This window comes from Peromyscus leucopus, chromosome 11 (genome assembly GCF_004664715.2).
Source record: "Peromyscus leucopus breed LL Stock chromosome 11, UCI_PerLeu_2.1, whole genome shotgun sequence".
NCBI lineage: Eukaryota > Metazoa > Chordata > Mammalia > Rodentia > Cricetidae > Peromyscus > Peromyscus leucopus.
This window is the reverse complement of record NC_051072.1, coordinates 63,454,207-63,469,303: the sequence shown is the minus strand read 5'-3', so window position 1 is coordinate 63,469,303 and position 15,097 is coordinate 63,454,207. Positions and strand designations below refer to the sequence as shown.

Below are 15,097 nucleotides of genomic sequence, written 5' to 3'. Positions count from 1 at the left end.
AAGTAGAAAGGAATAGGTTCTCTTCTAAGATCCATGACTTCCCCAGCCCCAAGTAGTTGGCTAGGTCTCTAGTACTAGGCATGATTTTCCTGCTGTTGAGGGAACCTTAAGTGCAATTAGATAGCTGTTGGCCTATCTAACATTACTTCCAAAATACAAATGTCACTATTGTTGTGATTCACAAGCATCACAGCTAGATAGAACTATGATTGCTTTCCTCCCTTGTCAGTTTGCATGGTACTTTCTGGTATTACATTCTGACTGAAAGAAGGAGGCCATGGTATTATGCTCAATCATCCAAGCCCTTTATCTTAAGTGTGTAGTATCTGACCTTTGACCTCTGAGACACAGCCAAGAGCAATAGCAGTAACCTATATTGTTTTGTGAGCCACTTGGACAGCCCTGACCAACAGCTCAAAATAGGTTTCTCATCCCTGGTACTGAGGTTTTTGTTAGTCTATGGTTCTTGGGGAGAACATTATCAGTCCAAGAGGTAGAACTCTGCTTAAGATTATATACATGTGTATGTATGTGTATATGCTTTAATTTTAAGGTAAAAGTTAAATATATGGTCCCTTGGCTTTATCAAAAAACTTGGTATTGAAGAGTCTTTTCTATAGCGGTAGGTAAGAGCATAACTGGTCAAATCTTATGTATAAAAGTCGAGAAGAATAGTATTGGGTTATATGCAATGGTTTTATGGAAGAGAAGCTTTAAAAAATCATCGTTCTTAAAATAACATGGAAATCATGCTGCTGATAAACCTCTGTGAGTCATTTTAATTGAAATATGATGATTTGATTAAGCTTAATCGCACAGAACCATGCCAGATTTAGGAGTGCCACAGTATACGCTTAGCTGCTGAGAAATGATCGAGTCCATGGTGGTCAGAGGAGGAAGAGATTGACTCCTGTGCAGGGAGGATTTATCTAGTAATCATAGGGATGGAGGAGGAGGGGTGAAACAGAGGCACCAAGTCCTGACTGCCGGGGACACAGGACAGGATTGCTCTTGAAATTCTTCTGTGCTTTGAAGAGAGTGTCAGCTTTCCAGATGCAGAAGAGTTGAAGATTTATTCTGTGTTATAAAAATAATGTAGCAGGATGGGCATATGTCTTCGTGGCTGAGCACTTGCCTAGAAACCCCAAGACCCTAGGTTGGAACCCTTAACAGCATTTATCCTTTAATTGATGGGTTAATTAAAATAAAATGCAAAAAAAAAAATTAGCTTCAAATTTAGCATAGAGCTTGCTGCCTTTGAAAACTATAGCAAGAATGCTTAACTAGTTTGAAAAGATTCCATCTTTTATCTCTGAGCTGCTACACATAACTATTAGGTGCTTCGTGTAATTTATGGAGGCAGATGAGTGCTAAGTGCCCAGGCTTTGGATTATGACTGCCTGGGTTTAAATCTCAATCATCTCTAATCTGCATAACTTTCAGGTCTTTACTTAACCCCACACAGGTTTCTTTAAATGTGTTTTGTTGTGTACATGACTCATCCTAAGTGGCAGCTCATTATTCCTAGTGCTTAACCAACAGTCATATCAGAGTCACTTGTGTCTAGGTTTGTTTACTGGCTGCATTATTTTGTGTTTGGCTTATCCTTTCAAGAAGGATGATTTGTATATATAAGGTCCAGGTTCTAGGTTTGGGTCATATTTGATTTGATCCTAATTAAATGAGTGTGTGTTATGTGGGGCTCAGGTAACATGTTCTTTTAGTTTGATTTTCAAGGTGAACATGTTGAAACTTTGACTAGTGTGGAACTCATATTTGTTTAACCCTCATGAATGACGGTCCTAAATAGTTTTCATATAACAGAGTACCCGTAGCTATTAGTAATTTTCAAATTTTGAATTGTTAAATGGTTACAAATTAGTCCTGTGGTGTTGAATTCTGTATTTAATTATAAATGTAACAATAAATGTCTGATAAATATGCCCAATAAGATTAACTGCCTAAATTCTCTACCACCCCTTCTTTTCATGCTACTATTGTCATGAACTTATTAGCATAAAATTGTGTAGTTACCCCATTAAATTTGAGTCATATACATAAGAAATACATTCTATAATTGCAACTCACTTTTAATGTACTTTTCCTTAGTTTAAAAAGATAAAGTCATACTAGCTTTTCTCTTTGTTTCTGTTCTGCTTCCATCAAGTCTTTCATTAGGTTTTCACTTCCAAAGTACACCTGACAGACTGCCCAATAGAATCAGTGAATCGTGTTAACTCTTGGCATTTGCCTCGTTTAGAGATGTTGTGTATAGCTCCCACAAGTTATTTGTGGTTTTTCCTGAACTTTTCCTTCTGCAGCAAAGTTCTATTTTCATTAACTACCCACTATTTTAAAGTAGAAGACGGTGGTGAAAGGTCAGTCTGTGTCACCTTTGGATTTTTTTTCTTCGTTAAAGCAATGGCAGTTTTGATCGTAACGGAGAATTACCTGGAGTTCGGGCTTGAAACAGGTAACAGTTTTACACAACCTTAAAAATCAATTTTATTTGTGTAGTGTAATTTTTGATTTCAGTATTTATCTTAGTTTTAGGTTTAATAAATACTTAAAATTGAAGTTGGCTTATGTTCTAGTTAACATTTATTAATCTTCATTGAGATCTTTATTGCTGTTTTAGCTAAGGTTTTTATTAACTTTTCCCCCAAAATACTACAACCTCACTTTCTTCATAAAGTTAAATTAATTTATGTAATGCTAAAGAATTAATTCAAATTTTATGCACTTGTGGAATGTACAAGGATCAAAGGGATATTTTAGAGACTTTTCTTGCTAATAACTGATTTTATTGCATTATAGCATACTAGTTAGCACGCACACACCCAAAGCTAGTCACTAACCTAATGAGATGCTCTGTTGTAGGAGAGGCTATATTTCACCCTCATGATAAGAGGAATCTCTTTTTTCCTACAGGGTTTACAAATTTTTCAGACAGTGCGATGCAGTTTCTTGAAAAGCAGGGTTTAGAATCTCAGTAAGTTTTTGAAAACTTGAACATTATTTAAATTTAACATTTTCTATTCTTAAATAAAGCACTTTTTACTATAGTAAAAAATAGATATAATTATTTGATTTTAATCAGTAAAATAATTCCTTATAGTACTCACTTCTGTCCCTGGTCCTTACAGTGTTGGGATTAAGCACAGGGGCTAATGCATGCAGACCAGCAGGGGCTCATCCCACTCCATCCCCAGCCCTCAGTCATCACACTTTTTACAGTTGTGAAGTCAGAATCTCCTGTTGATTTTGTAGTTGTATTTGCTCTTATATCCCTACGATATCTTATATGCCCACTATCTCCAAGGATGAAACAAACTATATATTCAAGCTATATATCATTTGAATATGTAGCTTGGATTGTTGACTGTCATTTAAGAAATACCTGGTTTAGTTTATCATTCACCAAGATCTGTTGTGAATAAGATCAGTATTTTTGTAGATATATTCTTTGATGTACTGATACTATTTTTGTGATTTGTAAATTAGGTGAATGGGGAAAAAATGGGTTCTTGGAAAATTTATCAGCTCTTTTTAAAACTTTATTTTTAGGGGTCCTGTTTCCAAACTTACTTTCAAATTTTTCCTGGCTATTTTCTGTTCACTCATTGGGGCTTTTTTGACATTTCCTGGATTACGGCTGGCTCAAATGCATCTGGATGCCCTGAATTTGGCAACAGAAAAAATTACACAGTAAGCGGAAAATGTACATAAGCACATGCAGATAAATATATGTTTTCCATCTTAATTAAGGTATATTATTGTGATAACATAATAAATTATTTTATTCAGAATTAATATTAATAAACATTTGATGTCACACCACTTCCTCTCAGCTATAAATAGTTTCTCTTTTCAAGCCTATGTTAAAAATACAGTTGCTGTTAAATGTGTTTCTACTTGAAATACCAAGGTTTATGTTAATTCTTTTTAATTCAGATATTTATGATATTTCAGTCTCTACATTGGAACTGAAGATCCAATTTCCCTGTTAAATTTTGTTTTAAAATACTTAAAAGTTTATGTGTTTATTCAAGTATTTTGTTATTTTTGTTTAAGATAATTAAATATTTTTAAAGCTAAGAGTTACATTTGTAAGAAATATTTTCCCTAAGTTGGTGATCTGTGTTAGACTTAAAGTGACTCACTGTTTATTGTGAGATTGCAAAGAATGCGCACCGTCCCAGAGCAAGGGAGTTTGAACGATTCTGAAATGGGGAAAACATACTAAACTTCTGCCTGCGGTTCCAAGCCCTTTGCTGCTTTCTTTGTAGGTATTTCAGGGTTGGTTTGTTTTGTTTTGGGGGTGTTTGTTTGTTAGTGACTAGAGACAGCGTAACAGAAGGGTGGGCTTGTGTATGCTTTAGATCCAGGCCTTATCTTACGTGCAGTGCAAGCCCTACCTGAGAACACTCCACTTTACATGAATGTGTATAGTCATTAAGCTTCTCCAGACAATCCTATTTCCTAAAATTACTGTTCTTTTAAAATACTGTATTTAATGATGCTGATTCTGCTTTTCCATTCTTATTTCTTACCTGTGTTATTTAATTTTCACTCTTCCTCCGTGACTTCATTTTTCTACATGTTTAGTATGTGTTTACTTATCTTAGCCCCTCACCCCGCCCGTTACACACTACCTCATCTCCCTGTTCTGACTCAGCATGCTCCTTACTATGTCCTGCCCTTTTCCCACCACCCATCTCTCTGAAGCCTTCTTTTAAGACAAAACCTGGTTCCCCCCTCCTCCCTACACACACAACTGCAGTCCACTAACCCCAGTGCTATGATTTAAATAAGCTGAAAGGATGGGTGGAGGGGAGCCCTTCACAAGCTACTGAAACCGCTGTGGGCTGCTCCTTGATACTGGAGTGTTCCCTAGCAACACTGCATACCTAATACTGCTCTTTCTTCCCTGCCCTTGACGGTTTACCAAGGCTGTGTGGGATGAAAGAATCACTTTATAAAACATAAAGCGTTTAGTGGTGGTTGGAGCGAGGGGTGGCACATCTGTCTTCAGTAAAATGTGGCTTCTTTTTAAGTGTTTTCCCTTTGGGGACTTGGGGTTTTGTTTTATTTCCAGTTTATTACAGCCTCATGCTGTAGTGCATCCCTCTGCTGTGTTGTAACAGTTGGGGCAAGCTAGTTCTGCTGTGGGTAGCTTGAGTGGCAAGGCACTGGGACTTGTGGAGTAAGAGGGATTGCAACCATCTTCCCTATCACCTCCCTGTTCCTCATTCAGCCCTGTACCTCACACCCATCACTCCCATTTGTGTGTGTGTTTGTGTGTATGTTAAAGCATGGTGTTAAGCCTGTCTGTGGCTTAACTATATTTCTTGATAATGAAATTAATTAATTAATAATGAAATTAAACTCTTGATAATGAAAACAGTATATTGAATAAAACAGTCTGTTGAGTTTGCTTTTTATCCCTAAAACAGAATTTTTAGCAGCCATGTGTATCTGTAGGATACAAATTTAGATACTAGTTAATAATGAGGTTGGAGCCCAGTCCTGCTGCATTAGGACTGTAGCCTTGTCACGAGAAAAGCAAGGTGTGGTGGCTCATGTCTGTAATTCCAACCCTCATGAGGCTGAGAGTATCATGGAGTGGAGGCCAAGCTAGGCTGTGTAAACAAGAGCTATTCCACAAAATTAAAAATAGAAACAAAAAGTAAATTATCTTTATTTGAATATGATAAAAAAATTAATTTCAGCTGTGTTTGCAACAGTCCAAGAAGAAATACAAATTTTTGAGTCATTTATAATTTTGATAGTATAATTTAAACATTATAAATGGTCATTACATATTGCAAGGTTTCTCAGTTATAAGTTGTGTTCTATTTGCCATATGCCTTCTGGTATTAGGACTTTGCTAATCACTGTCATTTATTTGTGAATACTGAGCAAGCGTTTTGTTTGGCTGTGCTGAAAATTATCAGATGACTCCTGAGTATCTGCCATTGGAATTACTGACTATAGGAAATTAGCGAATCATTAAGGCACCTGTTGGAATCATGGATTTAATAAGGGATTACCAAATGCATCTCGACTAGAAGTGAACAGATCTTCATTTTAGTCTTAGAGAGCCCTCTCCTCTGTTAAATGGCTCTGAGCAAGCTATTGAACTCTCTCTGTGTACATGTTCTCATCTGAAAAACTAAGAAAATAACCTCATTTCTTAAGAACTCAGATTAACAATAAATAACTAAAAATGTAATAGGCAAGTTACACTTGACTATCACATTTTGTTTCTGGATCTTTATGCTTATTTCTTGTATTCTTTCAGAACATTACTTCATATCAACTTCTTGGCACCTTTATTTATGGTTCTGCTCTGGGTTAAACCTATCACCAAAGACTACATCATGAACCCACCATTGGGGAAAGAAAGTGTCCCTTTGTAAGTATAAGGACTTGAGCTCTGAGTTTTGTTTCATTATAAATCAAAGCTACTTTCCTAAATGGCACTGTATTTTGATAGGTTTGCTTGTTTGCTATTTGAGACAGGGTCTCAGTGTATATGACTGGCTGTCTTGGAACTCATTATGTGGACCTGTCTGGTCTTGAACTCAGTTCTTTCTTCTGTCTCTTGAGTACTAGAATTAAAGACATGTGCCACTACCATGCCTGGCTTATATCTAAGTTTTTGTTTATTTGTCTGTTTCAGTTTTTTGGATAAATTGAGGTTATTTGTTTGTTTGTTTGTTTGTTTTTGGCTTTTTGAGATAGGGTTTCTTTGTGTAGCCCTGGCTGTCCTGAAAATTGTTTTTGTAGACCAGGCTGGCCTTGAACTTGGTCTACCTGCCTCTGCTTTCCAATTGCTGGGATTAAAAGCATATGCCACCACTGCCCAGCACTAGGTACTTTATTTTTTATTTAATTATGTAATCTAATTGCCATCTTACATTTTTCCTGTCATTTTGCCTATTTAGATGCTTGTATAGTGCTTTTATTATTGTCCTTTTGTGAAATTTATGGAGGAAAAGTGTTGTCAATAGAGATATAAGTGATGTTCCTTTCCTTATCCATGGAAATTTTTAACATTTCTTTTTGCTTCATGTCTGTTTTTTGGATAAAATGTTTTTCAAATAAATTAGAGATGTATTTTTATACAACAAGCACTGCGATTTCCATCTCTAACAAATGAGAAGTTTTGTTTACAACATACTTAGGAAAATTAAAAGTAATGTCTTAAAATTATGATTAATACTTGTTCAGATATCCCCAGTTGACAACCGTGGTTTAGCAGAATAGCATGTCAAGGAAATATAGCAGCAGTTTATTGAAAGACATTAATAACTACTTTGTGCGTTAGATACAGTGTTATGGAACTATTCCACAGTTCCAGAAAGGTTTAGAGAGCTGGTTCTAACTCTAGCTTTGCTTCTCACTAAAACTGTCACTTGAGGTAGGTTATTTAGCTATACTAAGCCTCTGTTTCCACATCTGGAAAATGAAATAGTATGAACCTCACAGGGTTATTGCTGGAATCAGTGAAGTAACACATGTAATTCAGTCTTTGAAAAATGAGCGCTTAGTAATATTTTTTTCACAGTGTCTCATCAGAATTCAAATAGAAAAGCCTGACTAGTCATTGACTCCACAGTGTGCATTGTATAGAATACACTTCTTTTAAATGCTGTATGTATTTGTTTGTCTTGGAGAATAGAACCAGTGAGACCATGACTTTTTTTAGGGAAATATCCACTGAAGAAGTAATGTTTAAGTATGACTTTAGTAATAGTTTTCACTTGACAGATAACAGATAAAATCAGGAAAAACAAGGAAACTAGCATTTGTCATAAACCAGTTGTGCTGGTTTATGCTTTTCTGTATAGTAATCATTTGTAGTTACTGTTCTTATTGTCTGTGTAAGGTAGCAGACTTAGAATTAAATAGTTTGGCTACTAGTTGTTGGCCATTTTGGGGGGAGCCAGACATGGTGGTGCATACCTAATAATCTTAGTTGTGGGTGCCTGAGGCAGGGAGATCAGGAGTTTAAAGCCAGGCTGGGATACAGAGTGAGATTCTTACCTTTTCCCAGCCCCTCCCTCCCCGAGATAGTAGCAGTACCAAAATTTGTTTTCCATTTTGTTTATACACAACAGCCTGGGTTCTTCTTGTTGAAACTTCTTTCTTCTTTGTCTCATCTTTGCTTCCACCCAATTTTATAAATAATCAGTCAGACTTATAACCTTAAGTATGCTCCATCTCACTCTTCTTTAGTTGTGAGTTAATAATTTAGTTTAAAATTTCTATTTAAATTTCAGTGTCAATGTGGTAGAGAATGAAATAATGACTGTCTGTAGTCAGAAAGGAAATGATGAGTGTTTCTGTTGCATAAACAAGTTAGTATATGGAAAAGTGTTTGTAGTCAGAAGCAGAGATGTGGTGTTGTGCAATTTGGAAATGTGCGTTAATTCATCCACATATTCTGATACAGTACTGAAAAAGTAAAGTGTGGCTATGTGCAGCCTTGGTATGTTTATAACCTGAGAAGAAAATCAGTAGTTATCGTAAAACCCTTGAAATTACCTTGAAATTTGGCAAGAATCCATTCTTCCTATTCTCCCTGATTGATTGAGGCAGGGTCTTACTGTAGCCCCAGCTGTCTTGGAACTCACAGAGATCTCTACACACCCCCTACCTGGGCTTTTTTTTTCCCCTTTGTTAGAGCTGTGGCTGTGGCTCAGGCTTACCAGAAACTACTGTGTAAGGTGTGAGCTACCACACTTGTCTTATGCCTATTCTTGACCTATTGTTTTACCCCAGCTTAGATTTCTTCTTGAGACACCCCATCTGATCACATTATCAGATCCTTGTATTACCTTAGTATGGGTTAGAAGAATAATAGCTGTTATACCAAATCTTAAACTTATGAAATGAGTTAGTCATTTTCTATTTTACTCTAGTAACTTTTATGTTTGTTCTCCTTGATGGCTGTGAAATAGCCATCTTCGTTGTGCTGCCAGTCAGTTCTTGTTCCACACTGTAGGGAACAGATTTCTAGATGCCCCTTGGAAAGTTTCAAGGCTGCAGATGCCCTTACATCCTATACACTGTTACTTCTATGTGACTGCTCATTTGTTTTTTATTGTAGTGAAAATGTATTGTTAAAATATTATGTGTTTATGTTTTCTAGACAACAGTGCCTTTGCATTAGAGTTTTATATCCATGTGCATTCATAACCTTGAAAAGGCAAACAAGAGATTATGTATTACAAAGTTTTTGTCTCGTTCCCGTTTCTGACAGTTAAACAAAATCACACTTTGATGTCTTCTCTGCCTTTCCTTGTCCTTCCCTATTCAACAGCAGGCCGTTCCATAGCACTTGTATTGGGCCTCTAGTACATTTCCAGGCACTTGCTGTTGGACAAAGGGATGATGTGGTAATGGAACACATTTAGGGGAGAACTATTGTGAATCGTTATAAGTTATTATCATTTTCATCTTTTCAGGCTAGAGAGATGGCTCAGTTGGTAAAGTTGACAGCTGTGTAAGCACAAAGACCTGAGTTCAGGTCCCTGGAACCCACATAAAAAGCCAGGCCTGAGAACCATACTCTTATATCTTTCCAGAAATTAGACTGCTAGGAAAAGCTTAAAATATTTTGGTATTGAAGACAGACTTTCTGATATCTATCCTTCAGGGTTTAAAGGTTTTGTTGTTTTGTAAGAACTGATTCCTGCTGAAAGGAAATTGCCTTTTGAGTAATTTGATGTAGTAACTGGACCAAGCTTGCTACTACTCTGATCTGTAGCATGGATCCCAAGGTACTTAGCATGACTGTTGAGTGTATTGCATACACTGATTGCCCAAAGAGGAGCTATAACTAAGAAGATGCTTCCTGAAATAGATGATAGAATGGATAGAAACACACAAAAGGGAAAAATTGTATGTGGGGGTGAGGGTGTGTGCTGAGGGCGGGGTACATGTGTGTGAGATAAATGTGTACACATGCATATAGAGCACCAGTGTCAACATCAGTGTCTTTCCTAGATCACAATATACCAGTATGTTTTCTGGGGCAGAGAATCACTGAAGCTGATTGATTTGGCTGGACTGTTTAGCCAGTGAGCTTCAGGGATGCACCTGTCTCTGCTCCCACCCATTCCCCCCCCCCAGCTCCCTCTAATTGTGAGCTAAAAGATGTGTTAAAATTGTAAACTCAGCGTTAAGGTACTGCTTAGAGCATAATAGGTTAATTAAGTGGCTTTTAGAGAAATCTGAGGTATCTAATGTGCTGTAATATGTAAGGATGCTTTTAGTTTTCAGTGGTCCTAATTAAAAATAGAATAGACTGAAATCCACCCAATCAAGTAAGTATATAAACAGACAAAAGTATAGCAAATTATAGATGAGTCTAATGCAGGGATTTAGCAAGGCAACTTTATGTAGTTTATCTGATAGTTAAAGGAAGTTTATTTTGGTGTAACTTACAGCCAGTAAAGGGGTTGGTTACAGGATCCAGGAGAGGTGAGGTGCAGTCCAGCAGGGTTCTCTGGAGAACTCTGACTTGGTCTACAGTCGAGCATCCAGGATCACAAGGAAACAAGAGGCCCACATGTCTGGATCTCAGGTCTTAAGGGCTCCTGTCTTAGCCACACCCCAGGGACAGGTCATAAGTAGGTGTGGCAGTTACCAGCTGCCTCACTGGGGCAGTGCTTCAAGGTCAAAGTTGGAACAGCTACCTACTACATAAGTCATTGACTTGATTAGTTCCACCTGTGATCACCTATGGTCCCCGGTCCCCCTTAGGGACTCTTTCATCTCTAAGAGCATTGAGACTCACTGCCTGTGTTATAGCTTACATTTCTTCCATAGATATAGGTAGCTAGAAAGGGGGCTCTATTGTGACTTGTGCTTTCATTATACATCTATCTGCTTAATTATTTTACACAAGTAGAGCCATTAGATAAGTTATTGGCAGAATAGAACTCTTGTTCGGGTCTACCAGTTGACTCTAAGGAAGTAGAGATTTCCTGTATTCTATGTGGTGAACAGTTGCATGACCGCTATGCTAGTGTATTGTAGTCCCTGAGAGCACATATCAACTTTTTGATCTATAGAATGACAGAAGCCACATTTGATACCCTGCGACTCTGGTTAATAATCCTGTTATGTGCTTTGCGGTTGGCCATGATGCGAAGTCACCTGCAAGCATATTTAAACTTGGCCCAGAAATGCGTAGATCAAATGAAGAAAGAAGCAGGCCGAATAAGTACAGTTGAGCTACAGAAAATGGTAAGCTTTGTAAGAGTTAAAATGAAAACAAAAATGGCGCAAGCCATCTCATGTCCTTAGAATAAAGGGGCGGAGAGCCATAAGCTGACATTTGTCAGATCTTATTGGATTTTGGTGCTGAATAGGGATCTGGCTTGTCTTCTTGCCTTTGGTGCTCTAAGTGTCAACACAGGTGGATGCTGCAAAGCTGTAGCAAGCCTGTTTGCTGAGCGGGAACCTGCCTGATGATCAGAAAGGCATTATGGTATGTTGCCCAGACATCATGAGTAGAAATTCAGTGCCTCGGATCATTCCTTTTAACATTCTTCCATGTGCTTCCATGGGAATTTTAAATACTTGCAGAGATTTTAGAGAAGAAGAAAGAGGTAATCTAGTCCTCTTTCTTTTTAGATTTACTATAATGTTGTGCCTCTATTTTTTGTTTTTATCTTTCATATATTACATGTTATTTAAAACTTAACTTCAAATATGTTCACATGGAATGAAGATCTAGTGTTTTTATTTATAAGGAGTTCGTGTTGTACATGCCTACCTGTCACAGTTACTAACTATGATGTTTAAGTAGCTCTCCATAGAGATTTTAGTATTTTGTTTTACCTTTGAAATGTTTCTTTAAACAATTTTGTAATATTTTCAAATTCCAAAAGCTTATCTTTGGGTTGAGCCTTTCTAAAGTCAGGGTACATATATAACGAAATGTAAATGAATCATATTTAGCTCTCTTCTCATGAAAGGATTACTTATAAACATTTCAGTTAGATGATTTTATGAAAGTTTAACTCACTCGTACCATGTCAGCTGTATTGGATACTTAAGCATGTTGTTGGTTGCAGGTGGCTCGAGTCTTTTATTACCTCTGTGTCATTGCCCTGCAGTATGTGGCACCGCTGGTAATGCTGCTTCACACAACTCTGCTTTTGAAAACACTAGGTAGGCATGCCATGGCAACTGGGAAACACCCCTTGCTTTCTCCCTATAGTTAATTCCTTTGCTATTACTAGCACAGAAATGCACATCATGACATTCCAGCTGTCGTCGTCGTAGCTTTATGGAATCGGGGAAAGATTTATCCATAGGAGTTGATTGGTCTTCATTCTAGAAGCTCAGGTGTATATGTTTTTCTTATTTTCTGTTTAGAAGGGTTTTATGTTAATGTTAATTTCCAGATTTCTCAAGTAATGTGGGTAAGCACTTGTTTAGATATTAGTGTAGAAACAGGTAAATTAAAGGTTTGTTAGTGCCTAACATTTAAATTATTACCAAGTCTTTATAAACTTGGCTAGACTGCAGGGTTGTATAGTTTGACTTTAGGTAACTTATGTAGAAAAGGTTCAGGATTTTCTAGGAATAAGGGAGGTCTGGACTGTCAAGTCTGCTTGTGTGGTAGTGCCCAGGAACTGCCCATTGTTGCCCTGTTTCTCTCTCTTTTTTTTTAGATTGGGCAGCCTGCCATTGTGCAGGCTTAGAAGCACCAAGAAACTCTTAAGTATGATCCGAGTAAGCTAACTGATAGGGTGGAACTGATGATAAGTATACCTGTGCCTTAGAACTGTGTTCCATACTGGGCAGGTAGCTCAGTTACAAAGTGTGAGTCACATCCTGTGCGAGGTAGAAAAGCTTAGGAGGAAACCAGTTCCAAAAGCCACCAGTAGTTGCTTCCTTTGACGTCATACGTAGTTTCTCAGAAAGACATTTGTAGTGATGCTGTGGAGGTAGAAAGGATTTCTAGGAAGTTAATGAGTCTGTTCTGTTAGTAAAGGTGGTCGATTCATAGCTTATGGATTTCTAGATTCTACTGCAGTGAATTAAGAGCCTTGTCAGACTTGGGTTTTTTAATATTTTTACTTGAAAAACATTCTGTAATATGGTTCCATTAATTATGTTCTTTTAACAGATAGCAAAATTATTACTTTATTTTCAACTTAAAATGATTGAGTGTATCACTAAATGTTTGAGTTTCTAATATAGGTTGGGGATTTCAGGTTTTCTTCTGTTTGTTGTTTTGTGTCTTGACTATTCTAGGGAATCATTCCTGGGGGATTTATCCGGAAGCTGTGTCTCCCTCGCCAGTGGATAGCTTCCCTTCCAACTCCATCTACTCTGAACTACCGTCAGCTGACGGGAAGATGAAGGTGACTGTTACACAGATCACAGTGGCACTGAGCAGCTTGAAGACCATCTTCACCCCTCTCCTTTTTCGAGGACTTCTGTCGTTTTTGACATGGTGGATCGCTGCCTGCCTCTTTTCCACAAGCCTTTTTGGGCTTTTCTATCATCAATATCTGACAGTGGCATGAATTTCAGTCAAAAATGGATATCCAAGTCACACTTTCAATTCGGATATTTGTGCCCTTGAAGGGTTGACAAAAGAAGAATGCAAATACAAAGGAGAAAAGGAATTATTGGAGTGTCTTGTTGCAAATGCGTCCTCTGTACTCTCAGGGTGAATTCATGTTGTACTAGTTAAAAATCCCAGGATAGGTTGTTACACTGTTACACTGTGGCATTGGAATCGTAACTCACTGTATTAGCTAATGGGAGAGGGCTATCTGCAAGGGTGATCCTTCTGATTACCTTGGTTTACAGTGCAAACCTCCAACAGTCTTTCCGACTTCTAGGACTCCAGTTCCTGGTGTCTCTTCATGGTCTTGTGGTACTGTTATTACTCTAGTTGCTGCCTATAGAACAATCTTCAAACTGAGCCATGCTCTAGGGGAGGGAAGGAACTAAAGTCACTTCTGTTGGTAATATAAGTCTTCAAACAAATGAACAAAAATCCAACAGAAAGGAAGAGAAAGCTACTGTATATTACAGTACGAAAAGCTGCGTAGTCATTTTAAATTGAATGGAGATATAAATGCCTGAAGTCTACAAGTACTGCTCCTTGAGAGTAGCAAGAGTATTGTTTTAAAGTGTGTGCCACCTAGCGTGAAAGTTCTGTTCAAATGATTGGCCATTTGAACACTTGCAGTCTCACTGTTAGTTTTGGGCCTGCTGTATTTTATTTTTTTGATTCTACATAGTTACGTTTAATCTAAAAATATTTATCAATACTGATCAAATTTAAAAATTACTTTGTAATCCTGCTGACTATGTGTATGTATTGTGTTTATATTATATATTAAATATATAATATATTGATGTTATAAAAGATGAAAATATTGAATCCTTATAATATTTTAAGTTGCAGAATGTTTGTTAAAAATGATTTGAATGAGATGTATTTGTATCTAGAAATTTTGTTTGGAATGAGATTAAAATACATTTTTTTAAAGCTTAATAGAGTGTAATTTATTTGTTGAACATATATGACATTAATTAAAATGTTATGGATGATTAAGTGATTTCTTCCAAATTAAATTTCTTTTTTTCTTTTTCAGTTTTTGCCTGTTATTAAACACAAATTCTTTTCTCATACAGTATAATCTGAGTACAGTTCCCCTTCCTGTGCTCCTCCCAGTTCTTCCCCACTTCCTCTCCCATCCAGATCCACTCCCTTTCTGCCTCTCATTAGAAAAGAACAGGCTTCTAAGAGAGAGCAAGGAAACATAACAAAATAAAATATAATAAGATAAAAGCCATTACATTGAAATTGGACAAGACAAGCCAACAGAAAAAAATAAAAAGAGCCAAGAGCAGACAAAAGTCAGAGACTCACTCTTCATACACTCAGGAGTCCGTCAAAGTGCCGAACTGAAAGCTGTAGTGTATGCAGGGGACCTGATGCAGACCAGTGGGCCCTGGGCTTGCTGCTTCAGTCTCTGTGAGTTTGTATGAGCCTTGTTCAGGAAAGGCCTTGTTCTCCTGGTGTCCTCCATACCCTTTGTCTCCCCCA

General features: G+C 37.3%; 1 protein-coding gene across 6 annotated transcripts in view; it reads left to right on the top strand.

Annotated features, from left to right (window-relative positions):
• Positions 1–14,636, top strand: part of Tmem161b (transmembrane protein 161B) — an 88,498-nt gene extending 73,862 nt beyond the window's left edge. For 2 of the 6 annotated variants that reach the window (XM_028894689.2, XM_037209537.1), the window contains 7 exons: positions 2,322–2,473; positions 2,932–2,992; positions 3,568–3,708; positions 6,305–6,418; positions 11,088–11,262; positions 12,096–12,192; positions 13,285–14,542. In XM_028894689.2, coding sequence (XP_028750522.1) covers positions 2,322–2,473; positions 2,932–2,992; positions 3,568–3,708; positions 6,305–6,418; positions 11,088–11,262; positions 12,096–12,192; positions 13,285–13,559 — 1,015 coding nt within the window. In that variant the 3' untranslated portion in view covers positions 13,560–14,542. Of the gene's footprint in view, positions 1–2,321; positions 2,474–2,931; positions 2,993–3,567; positions 3,709–6,304; positions 6,419–11,087; positions 11,263–12,095; positions 12,193–13,284 lie in introns of all 6 variants that reach the window. The other 4 variants (XM_028894691.2, XM_028894690.2, XM_028894687.2 and 1 more) reach the window with 3 other exon arrangements.
• The last annotated feature ends 461 nt before the right edge of the window (positions 14,637–15,097 follow it).